At 42.7% G+C, this 13,713-nt stretch overlaps 1 protein-coding gene across 11 annotated transcripts in view; it reads right to left on the reverse strand.

Moving 5' to 3' along the window:
- neo1a (neogenin 1a) overlaps positions 1 to 13,259 on the reverse strand; it is a 153,052-nt gene extending 139,793 nt beyond the window's left edge. For 7 of the 11 annotated variants that reach the window (XM_019353991.2, XM_019353948.2, XM_019353932.2 and 4 more), the window contains exon 1: positions 12,586 to 13,257. In XM_019353991.2, coding sequence (XP_019209536.1) covers positions 12,586 to 12,676 — 91 coding nt within the window. In that variant the 5' untranslated portion in view covers positions 12,677 to 13,257. Of the gene's footprint in view, positions 1 to 12,585 lie in introns of all 11 variants that reach the window. The other 4 variants (XM_005455690.4, XM_019354028.2, XM_005455680.4 and 1 more) reach the window with 3 other exon arrangements.
- Positions 13,260 to 13,713: the final 454 nt, after the last annotated feature.

A 13,713-nucleotide genomic window follows, 5' to 3' on the forward strand; every position in this document is an offset into this window, starting at 1 on the left:
CTTTCTAGCTAAAAATATGCAATCTGTGCTGCTTAGTAAGACAAATTAGCCACGTGATAAATTGTACCATGTAGCTAATCCTTTTTACTTTTCAGGGAGACTAGCTGTTCCCTCCGTTTCTAGCCTCAGTGATAACCTATGGAAAATCCATCCAAGTCTTATTTCCATATTAGGTGCATACAAATGAAATTTACATTGATCTGCTAACTTGAACTCTTGATAGAAACCAATAAATGAATTTTCCAAAATGTCAGTATGTGCTTTTAAAGGCAAATTAAATACCTCGCTAATTTGATGAGACACAAGCGCACGACGAAAATTAAAGAAGACCCAGCTGCAGATTTGATCAATATTTCCCAGTTATTGGGATATACAGTAGCAGAGAGGCCTTTGTAATACCATCATATAACCAGCAGCTGTATTTCAGATGTCATACATGAGAAGGGGTTAAGCTTCTACAGCATGCACATGAACCACAGGTATTTGTGGAACTAGCAGAAACACAGCCCATAAAATCTACACTCAACCTCTGTGCAGCACGCAAGGAATGTTCTCTGAGCGCTTCGCTATCAGTGCTGAGCCAACAGAGACTATCCTCGCCCCTGCTTTGAAGCCTGTGTGGAAGAAAGGGAAAATGGGAACGGGGCAGTAACAGTGAACCAAACGACTAGATATGAGGTGAGCTAGTTTCGTTCTCATTAGAAATTAATTGCCAGTGTTGACAGTGGTTGGGGCCGAGCCCCGGCGTCACTAGGCATCCAATGCACTGCCCCATGGGGAGCACTTGAACCCCTGACCCCCCCACCATGGTTGTTTGGGGCCAGAAGGGGTGCGTGACATGGCCCTGGCCCGGAGACACTGCCCCGCCAGGCTGGGAATGCAGTGGCACTGTAGGGGGAACAGGAGAGGGACAAAGAAGGGAAAGAGGGGCTCCATTGATTCAGGGTTGATTGGGTTAGAGAGCTTCATTATTAAGTCCCCTGTCACTCTGCAACAAAAAGCTCCCCACAGGCTAGCAGCGGCTAATAAAACCACTACCTTTTATAACTCGAGACCACTTCTGACATCATCTTTTGAAGAGAAATGGAAACGTGCGACTTGGTCCCCAGCTTAACAAAAAAAAAAATTCACATCTTCCAGCTGAATGAACTGTTGCTTCGTAGCACTCAACATAGACTGCTGAGAGATGCCAAAGCCATCTTGAATTAAGCTCCTTTCACACCTGCTTAATTAGATAATCTTGGGTGAATTTTCATTTAGACTTGCTACACTTCACTACAATATTATAAGCCATATGGCAGAAACAGACTGCAGGACATATTTTAGGATCTTGCTCCGAGTGCATTTGTGTGTATGTGTGCTCTTTGAGCGAATTTGTTCAGCAGGTGTCCAGAAAGCTTGAGTGACATGCTTATGCACTCCGGACTAATTTAGACCACTCCAGGTAAATGAAGTATGCAAGCAGAAAAAGCATTTCTGCTTTCTCCCAAGCGACTAATAATCAATTCAAGCACTTGGGTTGTTGGTAGCTGGGGAAAGGTTATACAAGAACATGCTGTCCTTCAGAGGAGAAATACAAACATCTCTGCCTTTAATTAAGGTTGTTACATACTTTTAATCCTTTTGTTGTGTAAAGACAATGACTAACAAAGGGAGCTTCGTGTTTTGCTGGCTGTGACTTCACTCATCAATGCAGTGCCTGTATTTGTTCATAACAGTCAAACATAATTCCCCGCATTAACACCACCTCATTTTTATTAAAACTGCTTATTTATGGATCCACTCTACACCATACTGACAAAACACATTATTGCCCTTAAAAAAAAAAAGTATACTTTTTTTAAAAACTCATCCCAATAACTGCTGCATTTATTGCAGCCCAAAAACATTTGAATATGGCTTGAAAGAGGGAAAAAAAAAAAACAATTATCATGCGCCCAAAACATGTCGGGCACCTCATCCTAGCATGATTGAAAAAGGGGGGAGTAAATGAACAGACAAGTTTAACCGTAGTCATTAATGTTCATCTCCCTGTGTTCTTGATGGGAAACCTCATTAAGAATCTGTTGGTAGCATCTGGCTTGCTATCCCACCCCATTACTGCCCCACCATGCCAAAACCTCTGCCATCGGCCCTTCCGCTCATCCCCCCACTCCAACCACCTCCCTCGTGTCTCGTATGACATCTGTGTCTCGGGGTCCTGTGATGGAATGCTGCTCGCCTGCTATTCCTCCGCAGGTGCTACCTGCTGGCTGCTCTCCGCTATGCAGCCACACTGGTGCTGCGTGCTGTGACCTGCCACAGGCTGAAGAATAAAAAGGGAGGGTGGGGTGGGTTCAAAGTTCAAGGGACAGTGGTTAAGGAAAAACTGATGCAGCTGCTTTCCATCACTGCTCTTTGGGTACACTTAAAGCTGGGCAGAAATCCTCACCTCCCCGCTCGTCCTAACAAAGCTCATCCTCCTCTTTCTCCACTATATCAGACAGAAGAAGGTCACGTCTGTATTTAGACAGCTCAAGAGACTGTGTCGCTCCAGATGCTGCTCTCAGGTTCTACATGGCTTAATCCAACAGTGAATGAAGCCCTGTTGTGCTGTATGTGAGGATGAGCGGAGTCATTCTAGCATTAGGCCAAATAGAGGCTAAATGCTCTGACCATAGGAGTTAGAGGTGGGCGATATAGCCTCAAAATTATACAATGATATTTCAAGAAATTTCCCAAGAAATTTTAAATAAATGCTTAACACCATAATTTAATATTAACCAAAGTAATTTCACCTTCTAAATTAACAATGTCACACAATAAAACTGTAAAAAAAAAAAAAAATCACAACAACAGCCAACTCAAGGCACTTTATATGGTAAGATAAAGAACCTACAATAATATGGAGAAAACCCCAATAATTAGACGACTCCCTACGAGCAAGCATTTGGTGACAGTGGGGAGGAGAAACTCCCTTTTAACAGGAAGAAACCTGTTGGAGAGCCAGGCTCAGGGAGGGGGAGCCATCTCCAATGACCGGTTGGGGGTGAGGGGAGGAAGAAAGGATGAAAGACACGTCAGTAATTTCCATCCACTAATTGGTCTTCCTGCTATATGGAGCACAACTAGCATGTACTCCAGCAACACATGCTGCTAGCATCTCCTTTTTAGTAGGCTGGCTGTACTGAAAGGTGAGCTTTTGCTTGAAGTCATTAAAGACGTTTGCGGTTTCCAACTTTTACTAAAATCATTACTGATTATATTATTATTGGAAGCTGACAGGGCTCTTCCTCTCAGACATGCCTGGGCTCGTCTCTTGAGCTCTAGAGAAGGTAAACAAATGGCGTTGCTATAGCAGTGACACAGCACCACAAGTCTGCCTCCAGTTCCTGCAGTGGAAAAAATGCTTCTGTAGAAATGTGCAGTTACTTCATTCCCTCTCAGTAAAATAACATGCTTCTCTCCATCTTTCATATCACAACCAGTCATTTATTTTAAAAATTCCCTTATAATTACTCAAATTTGTCCTGCAACAAAAATCACAAATAATAAATACCTATTTAAGAGCTCCTGTTCTCTATTTTTTTTTTTTTTTTTCAAGAAACAAGGAGCACGTCACATTTTGGGGCAGACATTTTGATCTGCACTCAAATGTATTCACCTCCCCTGTACTCTAAATCAAATTTCAGGATGTAATTAGCATTTCGATTGGAAAGCTCAAGCTCTGTGTTACTTAGAGCTCTGCGTTTCTAACATACAGTAGAAACGCCATCATGTTTCAAATAAGTGCCGCAGAGAGACACATTTATTCAACTGTGAAAGGCCAAAAAAGCAGAAAAGAGACAGCCAATTCCATTACATCATGGCAGCGTATTAAAAAGGCTTAAAGAAGCAATTTCACCATTTCAGCTGTCACTCTTGACCTCTGTTAGCTTTAGATGAGCTCAGAGTTGAGAAGGAACTGGCTCCAATAACATGGTGAGAAGTCACTGCAGTCGGTAGAGCTCCACGCCAAAGGGGAGCTCCCAGTGGCACAAAGGAGCCTCTATCTAATGCTGAACTGTTCAAAGAATCGTTTCAGCTCACTTTGGCAGCAGAAACATTGGTTCATACCACCAGAATTTTTTCAGGGATCACCATAGCAGCAGGTAAAAATCAAAATAAAACCAGGGAGGTTGACTGGAGGGATTTCAAGAAGAAGAGGGACACTGGTTGATACATACACGACGAGTACATAACCCTCTCCTGGACCTACCTCTAAAGCCTAAACTGTTTAAACTTAATGACTGAGACTGAACAATCCAGGAAGCTGATGTGCTTTACATGCCGAGACAGTGCCATGGAAAAGTACAGTGCAGGACAAAAGGGGAAAAAAAGGAAAAATGACACCGTCTTCTGTTCTCGCAGCAGCAGTAGCACACTAACACACCAACTCTGCTTCAAAGTTAAGTGGTTTCAATAGATTTCTTAGAGAGAAAGAAGACAAACCAGTTCCTTGCTTGCAAAAAACCCACCAGGAAGGAGAAAATACAACTTCAAACAGAATTGTTCTGGCACATATTTACTATATTTGGCACAGCTCATTAAGGACAGAAGAAAAACTTTCAGCGGGAGCTGTGCACCAATACTGAACTGGATTACAAGAGCTACCTAAAAACATAAAAATAAAAATCGACTCAATCACAATGTGACAGTAATCTGGTTTTCCAGAATAGCGCAACATTTTCAATCTTCAAAAAAAAAAAAAAAATCTATTCCCAAACTCATTTTTAGAAATCAATGTTCTCTCACAAACCACACATCTACCAATGTCTTTACAATTCACCGCCACGAGCAAATCTGTAATTTTGTTCTGAACTAAAAAAAGCACTTTCACAATAAAGAAAAAATAAAAAGACTTTGGCGATCAATGCATCCGTCCATGATTATGTTTCTCGAATTAAGTGTTAATCTCACCGATCAGTGACACAGTGACAGTGATCAGCGGCAAAGTTTTATGTGAAAGCAGTCCTATTTATTCATTCTCTGTGAAAGTAGATGCAAATATCTGCTAGTTTTTGTCAAGCCGGGAAAGCTCTCTGAAGCTTGTTGATAAAACAGCTGTTCAACCCCAGATGGGTGGCATACGCCTATACAAATACCCACCAAAACATACACACACATCCCACCAAGTCTAAAGCTGCCAAGAACCACGGCCGTGCACAAGACGAAGGCAGAAAGCTCCACTGAGCAGAGCTCACAATCCTCTCTCTGTGACTGACTGCCCCCACACCCTTTCAACAGATGCCTTCATTCAGTCAAAGTTCCTTTGACTGAATGAAGGCTGAGAGCCTCTCTGTGTACATGGGTGACTGATACTTTATAAGGGTATATGAAACATCTCTCCAACATACAAGATCTGCCGAACTGGGCACCAGTGATATGAGCACAGGAACATTGATTATGTTAAACACAACACTGTAGTTCAGCCCCAATCAAACACAATCCATTAGAGCAATCTCATGTTGGGATTAACGATTCAAATTGCATTAGCCATACTGCACGTTTATGATGAACAAAAATCATTATATTGGAGGAGCTGCATCGATTCTTGTTTGCCTGTTGTCGCTCTGAAGCACGAGCTACTTAACTACTGCACTACACCATGAACTACACCACCGAGAAGACTTTCAGGTTAATTCATCACACCCTGGATGTCCTCCAAAAAGACAGCAGAGAATAAATTCATGTCTGAGGACTGCAGGATGTTGGGACTCCAGCAGGTAGAGTGCACCCAAATGAAGGTTATTAATCCATCTTTCAAGAAAGAGTATTAGTCTCTCTTAATTTACAACCAGGACTGCTGCCAAGAATGAAACTCGACACCACACAATTACATTAAAAATATAAATGACACCAAATCAAATTCAAGATTCTTAGAAACAACGACAGACAGTACGAGAGTGGGTTAATCCAACCCCTGCAAGGTGATGCTATCTAACATTTCTAACACTATGTAGTAATAAGCACAACCCACGTGGATGTTCATCCAGTCTCATCTGCTTGTTTTGCATTCCACTTATACTTCAGATATCTGCTATTTTTCCATCCTATGTGCTTCCTTCTGAAAAGACTTTTTAAATGTCCTTCACATGTAGCTCTTAAGAGATGCAACCGCGAGACTGCTTCAAGTGAAAGTCTCTGAATACAGAGACATCTTGCCATAGTTCTCACAAACTCTTCTAACAGTGACTAGAAAAGCCTGGACAGGAACACTCAGATCTGCTTTTAAAGATTTAAACCACAAATGCTATTCCAGTTCTTTCAGCTTTATTACATTTTTCCAGTATTTACGTAAAAATACACTAAATACAACCTTAAAGGATTTACAAAAGTTTAAGGACAGGGGAATTCAAGCACTGTAAAAAAAGGTTTAAGAGATCTTATTTTAATAGGAAATGCCTGTAATATGCCCCCCGGGGCTGTAAAAACAGTTTTGTGTATAAGAGAGCCTTGCACTCATTAGCTGAGGCTCATCTGACAAGCACAGCTTGCATGTGTCATAATCCTATGCAGCTGCCACTACCGACAGGAGACACCACGACAGGAGCTCAGGGGAACCAAAATAGCAAAAGTTGGAGGAAAATTTTTTTAGGTTAAAAAAGAAAACCTCTCGCTGCCCTGCTGTGCTTGTAAAAAGATTCCCCTGGAAGGACCACGCAGCTCATTCCTTCAAGGTTTTGCCTGAACACCAAACCGGGGGAAACTATTCCTTTGCTCGCCGTTCACTACTTAAATCTAACATCAGTACACACGTCCTTCCATTTGCTGCTGTCACGCTGCAGTTATAAAAGACGTGCACTGCATCGCAAGAGCTTGGCTCCTGTGATTTTACTGCATGCAGTGAACGAGTGGACAATGCCACTCTGTCCTGAAGAACACAACCGGCTGGAACTGCAGTCGAGCAGGTCATAAATATTACAAAACATCCAAACGCAAGACTACAGCACGCTAGTCAGACAACTTTCACTTACAGGCCTAAGTGCTGCTCGGATAAACACTTCAATAAATAAAAAGGGCCAAAATGATTCTTATTTGTATGCAGTTTATTTTTTGAATGAACATAAACTCTTTCCATTTCCATTTCGCTTTGATTCTTATTTATTAGATATTTTCAAGGTAGGCTAAACACAATCTGCAACTCTCCAAAAACAGACGTCCTGCTGAGCTGAAACGTCAAGATCGTGGCCCATCGCAACAACACGGCTCTTTCCAGCTCTTGGTCTTGAGCCAGTGATACTTGCTTGCACAAACCCCACAGCACACACAGTTGCCTTAGGTGCACTGAAGCACACTGACCAAGATGGGAAAACTGGGCTCTTATTGACACATAGCCATAATTTCAGTCTCCTCTTCGTATGCTTCGCTCACACTGCTGCTATTTGAGGCAGCCTGAGGAAAATGAAAAAAAAAAAAACACCCTCCACTCTCCCAAAGGTCATTAAGCCGGAGCATCACTCAATCACAGAAGAACGGGGAAGCCTGGAGAGCCTGGCTGCAGCACAGCGAAGTAGAAATTTTGCATTCTGTTCTATTTTTAAAATAGAAGTAAAAGGAAGCGTGGAAATGAGTGAGGCAAATATGTTTCCAGGAAGTCTCCAGTAAAGGATATAAATGCTGTTGATGTAATGTCCCTCAGGTTACCAAGTCTCAAAAGAGTCTTCACACAGGGCAGTATGGACAGCTTTATGGTCTCTAGATACTCGTCAGCCTCTTTAAAGTCCCAGCATTTTTTTCCCCAGCTTTCTTTGTTTTGACATGAAAGGGTGAGCAGACACAAAGACAGCAGACGGTAGTCGAAGTGGAAAGGTGCACCGTCTGACATCTTTTTGGGCACAGCAGGAGCACCTCCTGAGCCGAGAAGTTCAGCTCTAAGAAGGGCGCACTTGATGTGAGCGCCTTTCTGTGAACTGACCAATCGAAATACACAATAGACTGGCTTTCAAAGAACTGAGAAACATGAAGGTTGAAGACAGCACGAGAGACTTTAAGGAAAATCTTCATTTTAGCCCTGTATATATGAAACATCTCTAGAGTACAGTGACAGCATTGACATCATCGTTAAACCAGTTTCTATGAATATGGGTCTCTTTAACATTCAAACAGCATGACGAATAAAGATGAATAAAGTTAACTTGAACGACAGCTGCTATGCCTCATATTGACAGAAAAATTGGCTTTTAATACTTTCAACATTGCCACACATCACTTCCCCTAAAAACGCTAATGTTTATTTACAAAAACATTTCTGCACTCCTCAAGGCAAAAGCTCATTTTTGTCTGCCTACTAAAGTCAAAAAACAAAAGACTACACACACTACATGTAACGTAATATAGAGGAAAACTCAGAACCCTGATACAGGCCACTGAATGTCTACGAGTAGGAGAAACTAGTGTTTCTCTGCAACACATCACTACAAGCAGCATTTCATCTTAGCAGGGGGGCAGCTACAGCTATATGCTTGCCTATGATCTGCTCGGGGTTTTAGACCATGATGCAAGTTTGGATTCGCTTTGCTCAAAGCAGCTCTGCTTCAGCAACACAGCAACCAGCAAGTCAGTCTAGTCTATGCCCCAAACGGAGACCAACAATGCCAGAGCAACAGCTCTTATGAACAATTAACAAGGAGGGGGAAAACCTATTTCAAATATAAGAGAGTCTGATGGAGAAATCTTTCAAACTAACAACTGACACCAAGTTTTATATGGCGAGAAATTGGATCAAATGTGATAAAGAAGCTCTACTTATTCTACATTCTTCCGATTCTCAATCTTGTAAGTTCGGTCTACGCTGTAGGCAGTGTTTAAATATGAGCAATCTATGAGCTAATTAACAAACTTGGGAACCGTATGTGATGATATAAAAGACAATAACTATTGGTTAGCCACAGAAGGCTTGAGCATGTGTATGCCTGCCTGTGGAACAACTACAGATTATAGACAGTATAAAAGATGGTCGCAGGTTCTTGACCTGAAAAGTAAAGTATGTATGTTTGACCCGCATTAATTTTGAAGGCCAGCAGGGGGCAACAGCTTCTGTTTGTACAGAAGTTTATTGGAAAACAGCCACTTGCTTTGTGACCTCAGTACACAGGTTCATGAAAAGGGCATCAAGTTCGTCTTGTAAATAACTAACTAATATTTGTGATTTATAAGTCGTTAGTCAATGAGCGCGCTACGTCTTTGGTTTCACATTCGGATCCGCCCCTCACATCGGATTTCGAAACACCAAATTGTCAATGGAGAAAATCATGTTATAGATGTGTTATGATGGTACTTCACTAGCTATGGTGACATTGCAGTGACTACACCCATCTTTTATACAGTTTGCTAGAAACATTGACTACTTTTGTTGGTATTTCAGCCTTTACTGATCCTTGTAGTTTCTCTCTAGAGAGAGAAATGAGGACTTCTGTAGTACCTGGGTTGGGTGTTTCAAATTTAGATTGTCTTCTCCAGCTTCAACCGATTCAACCAATCAGCATTTGATTTAAACACACCCATCGCTTATGAGCAGGCACTGTTAGCTCAGAGGGCTGCGTGAAATTCTGCCTCTCTAACCCTTCCAGTACCTTTCACGTAATGCTTCTCTCTGCAAAGGAGCAAAGAAACGCAAACAAATACCAACACTGGACCATAAATCGGCCTCCGGACAGCTGAAAGGGGGCGATTACACTTAGGCCAACCACCTAAAAGAAGCAACAGCAGCTGTCAAGCCATGCATTCGGAGAATATTGATCCACCCGTTCACGCTGCCAATTACATGTGATAAACTGCTGTCAAGGTTCTTAGCAAAAATTATTTCATTAACAGCTTTTCTTTTTTTACCCCGCAAACCTTGGACAATAGGAATGAAAGGAACAAGGCACAACCTGGCTGTTATTTTCAACTGTACCATAAGAGCAGCAACAAACTGAGCCCTCACATCAGTGGCAATTGCAGATCAGTAGCATAGCCTAATGGGGTGGTTTCATTAGTGAAGCAGATGAATCAAATACTTGGCCAAATGTGCAATTATCCGTATCTCTGCGGATGGAGGTCATTAGGACTTAGTATGAGCTATTGGAGCCCATAAATAAATGATCAGTAAACAGCACACTCTATGCAGCAGAGACAGCAGATGACTCTGCATCATGGCCCCTCTCAAATCATCACAATAGCATGTGGACATGTGGAAAACACTCACTCTATTTTTGAGGTGACGTTTGTGTAAATGGATAAAAGAGGACATTTTTGCACATTTTGTGAACAGATTAAAGAGCAGAAGGAGGGTCATGCTTGAATTATTCTTGAAATTCATGGATGATGATCCACCTTTAAGCCTTCCTTCTCTTCCCCCCTACCTAAAATGTAATTTAGGACCACCAGGGCGTTCCCAAACATCAAAACAAAGGTGGTAAATTATGTTCTTAACAGCAGAGTCCACAGAGAAGAACTTAGACGCGCAAAAGAAAAGAAAGGTTGTTTAGAAAGCTTGAGCAGCGTTGCATGTGAGGTGGTCTGTGAGGATAAAACCCCGGAGAGAGCAATGCGAGCGCAGAGGGTTGCCAAATGTTTACACATTTCAGCAAGTTATTTGCATTGTCCTCTGGGAGACAATCAGCACTCAGCTCCCTCCCAGCAGGATTACAGAGATAACCCCAAGATAAGGAAGAGCCTAAATGGATCTCCTCTAACTGGGACTTGTTTACCAAAAAAAATCCTTAAAACTTCTTGAGATATTTTCAAAGTTCCATCAGAAGAGCTTCAGAGGAGAAAGGGCTAACAATAGCAGCAGTTTGTCTGAACCTTTACAGGTTTTTCCAACGTTACACAGCGAGTCCCGAAACCCAGCGAGACAGGCTCAAAACTTTTTCTTTTTTTTAAAGTTAGGACCACAACTCCGCCATCCTTGATAAAGATAAAAGTTGTGGCCACATTCAGGACCTCAAAGAAATGTGTTTTGGATAAACAGATATTTTCGGAGAAGGGGACCCCACAATTAGTAATTTGAAACTCTCCCTGTGTGTGGGTCCCAGTCCAATTCTCTGGAATCAATCAAAGCTCCCAAAGGAACTCCCTGGACCCCTTAATCTCCTGGTTTTATTACTTTCCAGACAGTCGGCCTGTTTCACCCTACCCCCATTTCTCTTTTGTACTGATCTCCAGCAAAGCCAAGGAGGGGCTTTTTTTCCCCTCTCTATCTCCCCTTCCACTACTGCAGAGCTCTTTTCATGCAGGAAAGGGTCTTTCATCAGGCTCCACACGCAAGAGAGCCTAACAGCTAGCAGAGGCCCGTCTCTTCTCTCTTTCTTTGCACATTCATTCTTTTTAAGTGACAAGCCACACAGCGTGCTTTCAAAAAAGAAAACAGAAGGTGCACGGACCTTCTGTTTTGACACACAAAAGTATTTTTATTTTTATTTGCACATCCTGAGAATTAACGGAGAAAAGTGGGCCATGTTGCACAAGAGTCAGTTACTGTCACATATGTTTTTTTTTGGTCCAGACCTCATGCTGCTGTGTTTGATAAGGTCTGCCAGCTTAAATGATAAAGATATGACTTTGTCACGATGGGGTATGCGATAAGGGCTGGAGCTGTGCACTCCAATGACTGCTGGAAAAACATTTTTCCTCATGACTCTCCAATTTATCTCAGGCACCGCTGGCTCCAAGTGCCAATAACAGACTCTGTGTGCTGGGTTTTTCTGAACCCCCCCACCCCCTTACACACACACACACACTCTTTCTCTCTCATTATTACCCTCCAAGAACAAGAAATCACGCCCAGTATCGTGAAATTTTGTGTGTGAGACAATACCACCAGTTGAAAGAACATATATTACCGACATGCACACACTGCAGTGCAGTGGCCGCACTTCAAAACAATTAACAGAAGCAAATGAATCGGGTCTGTTTATCCATCAGCAAAACATGTATTGACGCCCAAGTAATGAGATGTCTGCTGGACTGATGATGCCAGCTTATTACCTGACAGTGAACACTAATGACCATTTGCATAGTGTGCGCCCCCCCGAAAATTCGCATTTCCATGACCACACACACACACACACACACACACACACACCTTGTCTCACACAGATTGATGGATAGACTCCAACACACCAAGCAGAATCTGTTGCTTGGCTTTTGCAGGTTTATTGCACATAATTCAGAGACACGCTCATGAACACAACTACACCGCATGTCTGGAAATGGTTTGAAAGACAACCGGAGAAACCTATCAGCAGTTCTGCCTCAACAGCCTCCACGCAGACAAAAGGACGGAGTGTGAAAGCGTGTTGCTTTTGCTGCTCGGAAGAGGGGCTGGTCTGGGATTACACAGTGTGCCTGTTGTGGAAAGTAGCCTACTTTTAAAGTTATCTAAATATGGAAGTGTGTCTGACCAGAACGCCGCAGAATTAGCTACCTAACCCCGTGTCTGATTTTTGCCCCCCTCCCCGAGACATTCCGTGCGTTTTTCCATTCCAACTCGTCTAACACAACCCAGGCAAGTTCCTCCAACCGAGGCACGAAGAAGCAGACACACAGCACAACTATTAGCAGTGGGTTGCGGGCATTTACCTTTGTCGACATGCTTTGCAGCGGTGGTCTCCGTGTAGAGAAAGGTGAGACAGAGGAGAGAGAGGAGCGACAGAGCTCCCCGCTCGGCCATCACTTTTCACGAATAAATCTTTGCAGGCTTTAAGAACCCCGGAGAAGCTGTTTTTGTTTTGTTTTGTTTTAAAAAAAGAAAATAAATGAATATATATAAATCCTTAAAATCCCTGTCCACCTCCTGTGAATGCACAAAGAGAAGAAGGAAAAAAAAAGTTCAACGTCCTAAAATGTGCAGGAACATCCGGAGCCAGGTAGGCTACTTTTAAAACTGGCCGGATGAAACATGTAGCTGGAAGGAGAGAGCCGCAGGTTACACACTGTTTTCTCAACTTGGTCGAGGCAGAGGTTGGGGAAGGGAAAAAAAACACTGAAATCAATCCATTGCCACGGAGGCGCAGTCTCAGAAAGATTTGCGCACGACTCGGCACAGACGCGTCCACTATACCGCTCCCGACATTTGCCGAGCGCGCAAAAGACTAGAAAGAGCTCAGTTGGAGTAAAAGATAAGATCCAAGCCGAAGGAGAAATCTCTGCCGCGGCCAGCTCACTGATCGCGGACGGGACGTAAGAGGAGCAGCGTGTTGTAGGGCTGGATCTCCACGGGCTCCCCGGAAAACAGGGCGTGGAGTCTCACAGAGGTTTGGATCATGGGCCGCTTCTGTGCGCTCAGGCGAAAGCTAAAATATGGAGTGGGAGTGCAAAGCAGCGACAGCACCTCATTTCCGCTAGTCGTGTGCCATACCAAGTAAACACAGCGCCAGTGTTGACCCGTACTGATACTTTTAATCTATAAAGTTAGAGGGAGAGCAGTGTGCCATGATTTATGACACGAATCATCATCAGTTTGCAAATTCTGAACACATTTTAAATACCATTAAATCACTGTGATTTTTTACTTTCCACACTGATTAGTTAACACAACAAAACATACCTTTCCGTTTTTCATGCATTTTTAAACTTTTGGAGACCAGCAGTGTAAATGTTTCTGTCTCTAAAGCACAACTCCTGTTGTTTAAATGTTCTACAGGCAATAAATAAAATAGACCTGAAAGTAAACACAGAGGATCATGATGTTTTTCATAGTGCACGTTG

Source organism: Oreochromis niloticus, linkage group LG1 (assembly GCF_001858045.2).
Source record: "Oreochromis niloticus isolate F11D_XX linkage group LG1, O_niloticus_UMD_NMBU, whole genome shotgun sequence".
NCBI classification, from domain to species: Eukaryota; Metazoa; Chordata; class Actinopteri; order Cichliformes; family Cichlidae; genus Oreochromis; species Oreochromis niloticus.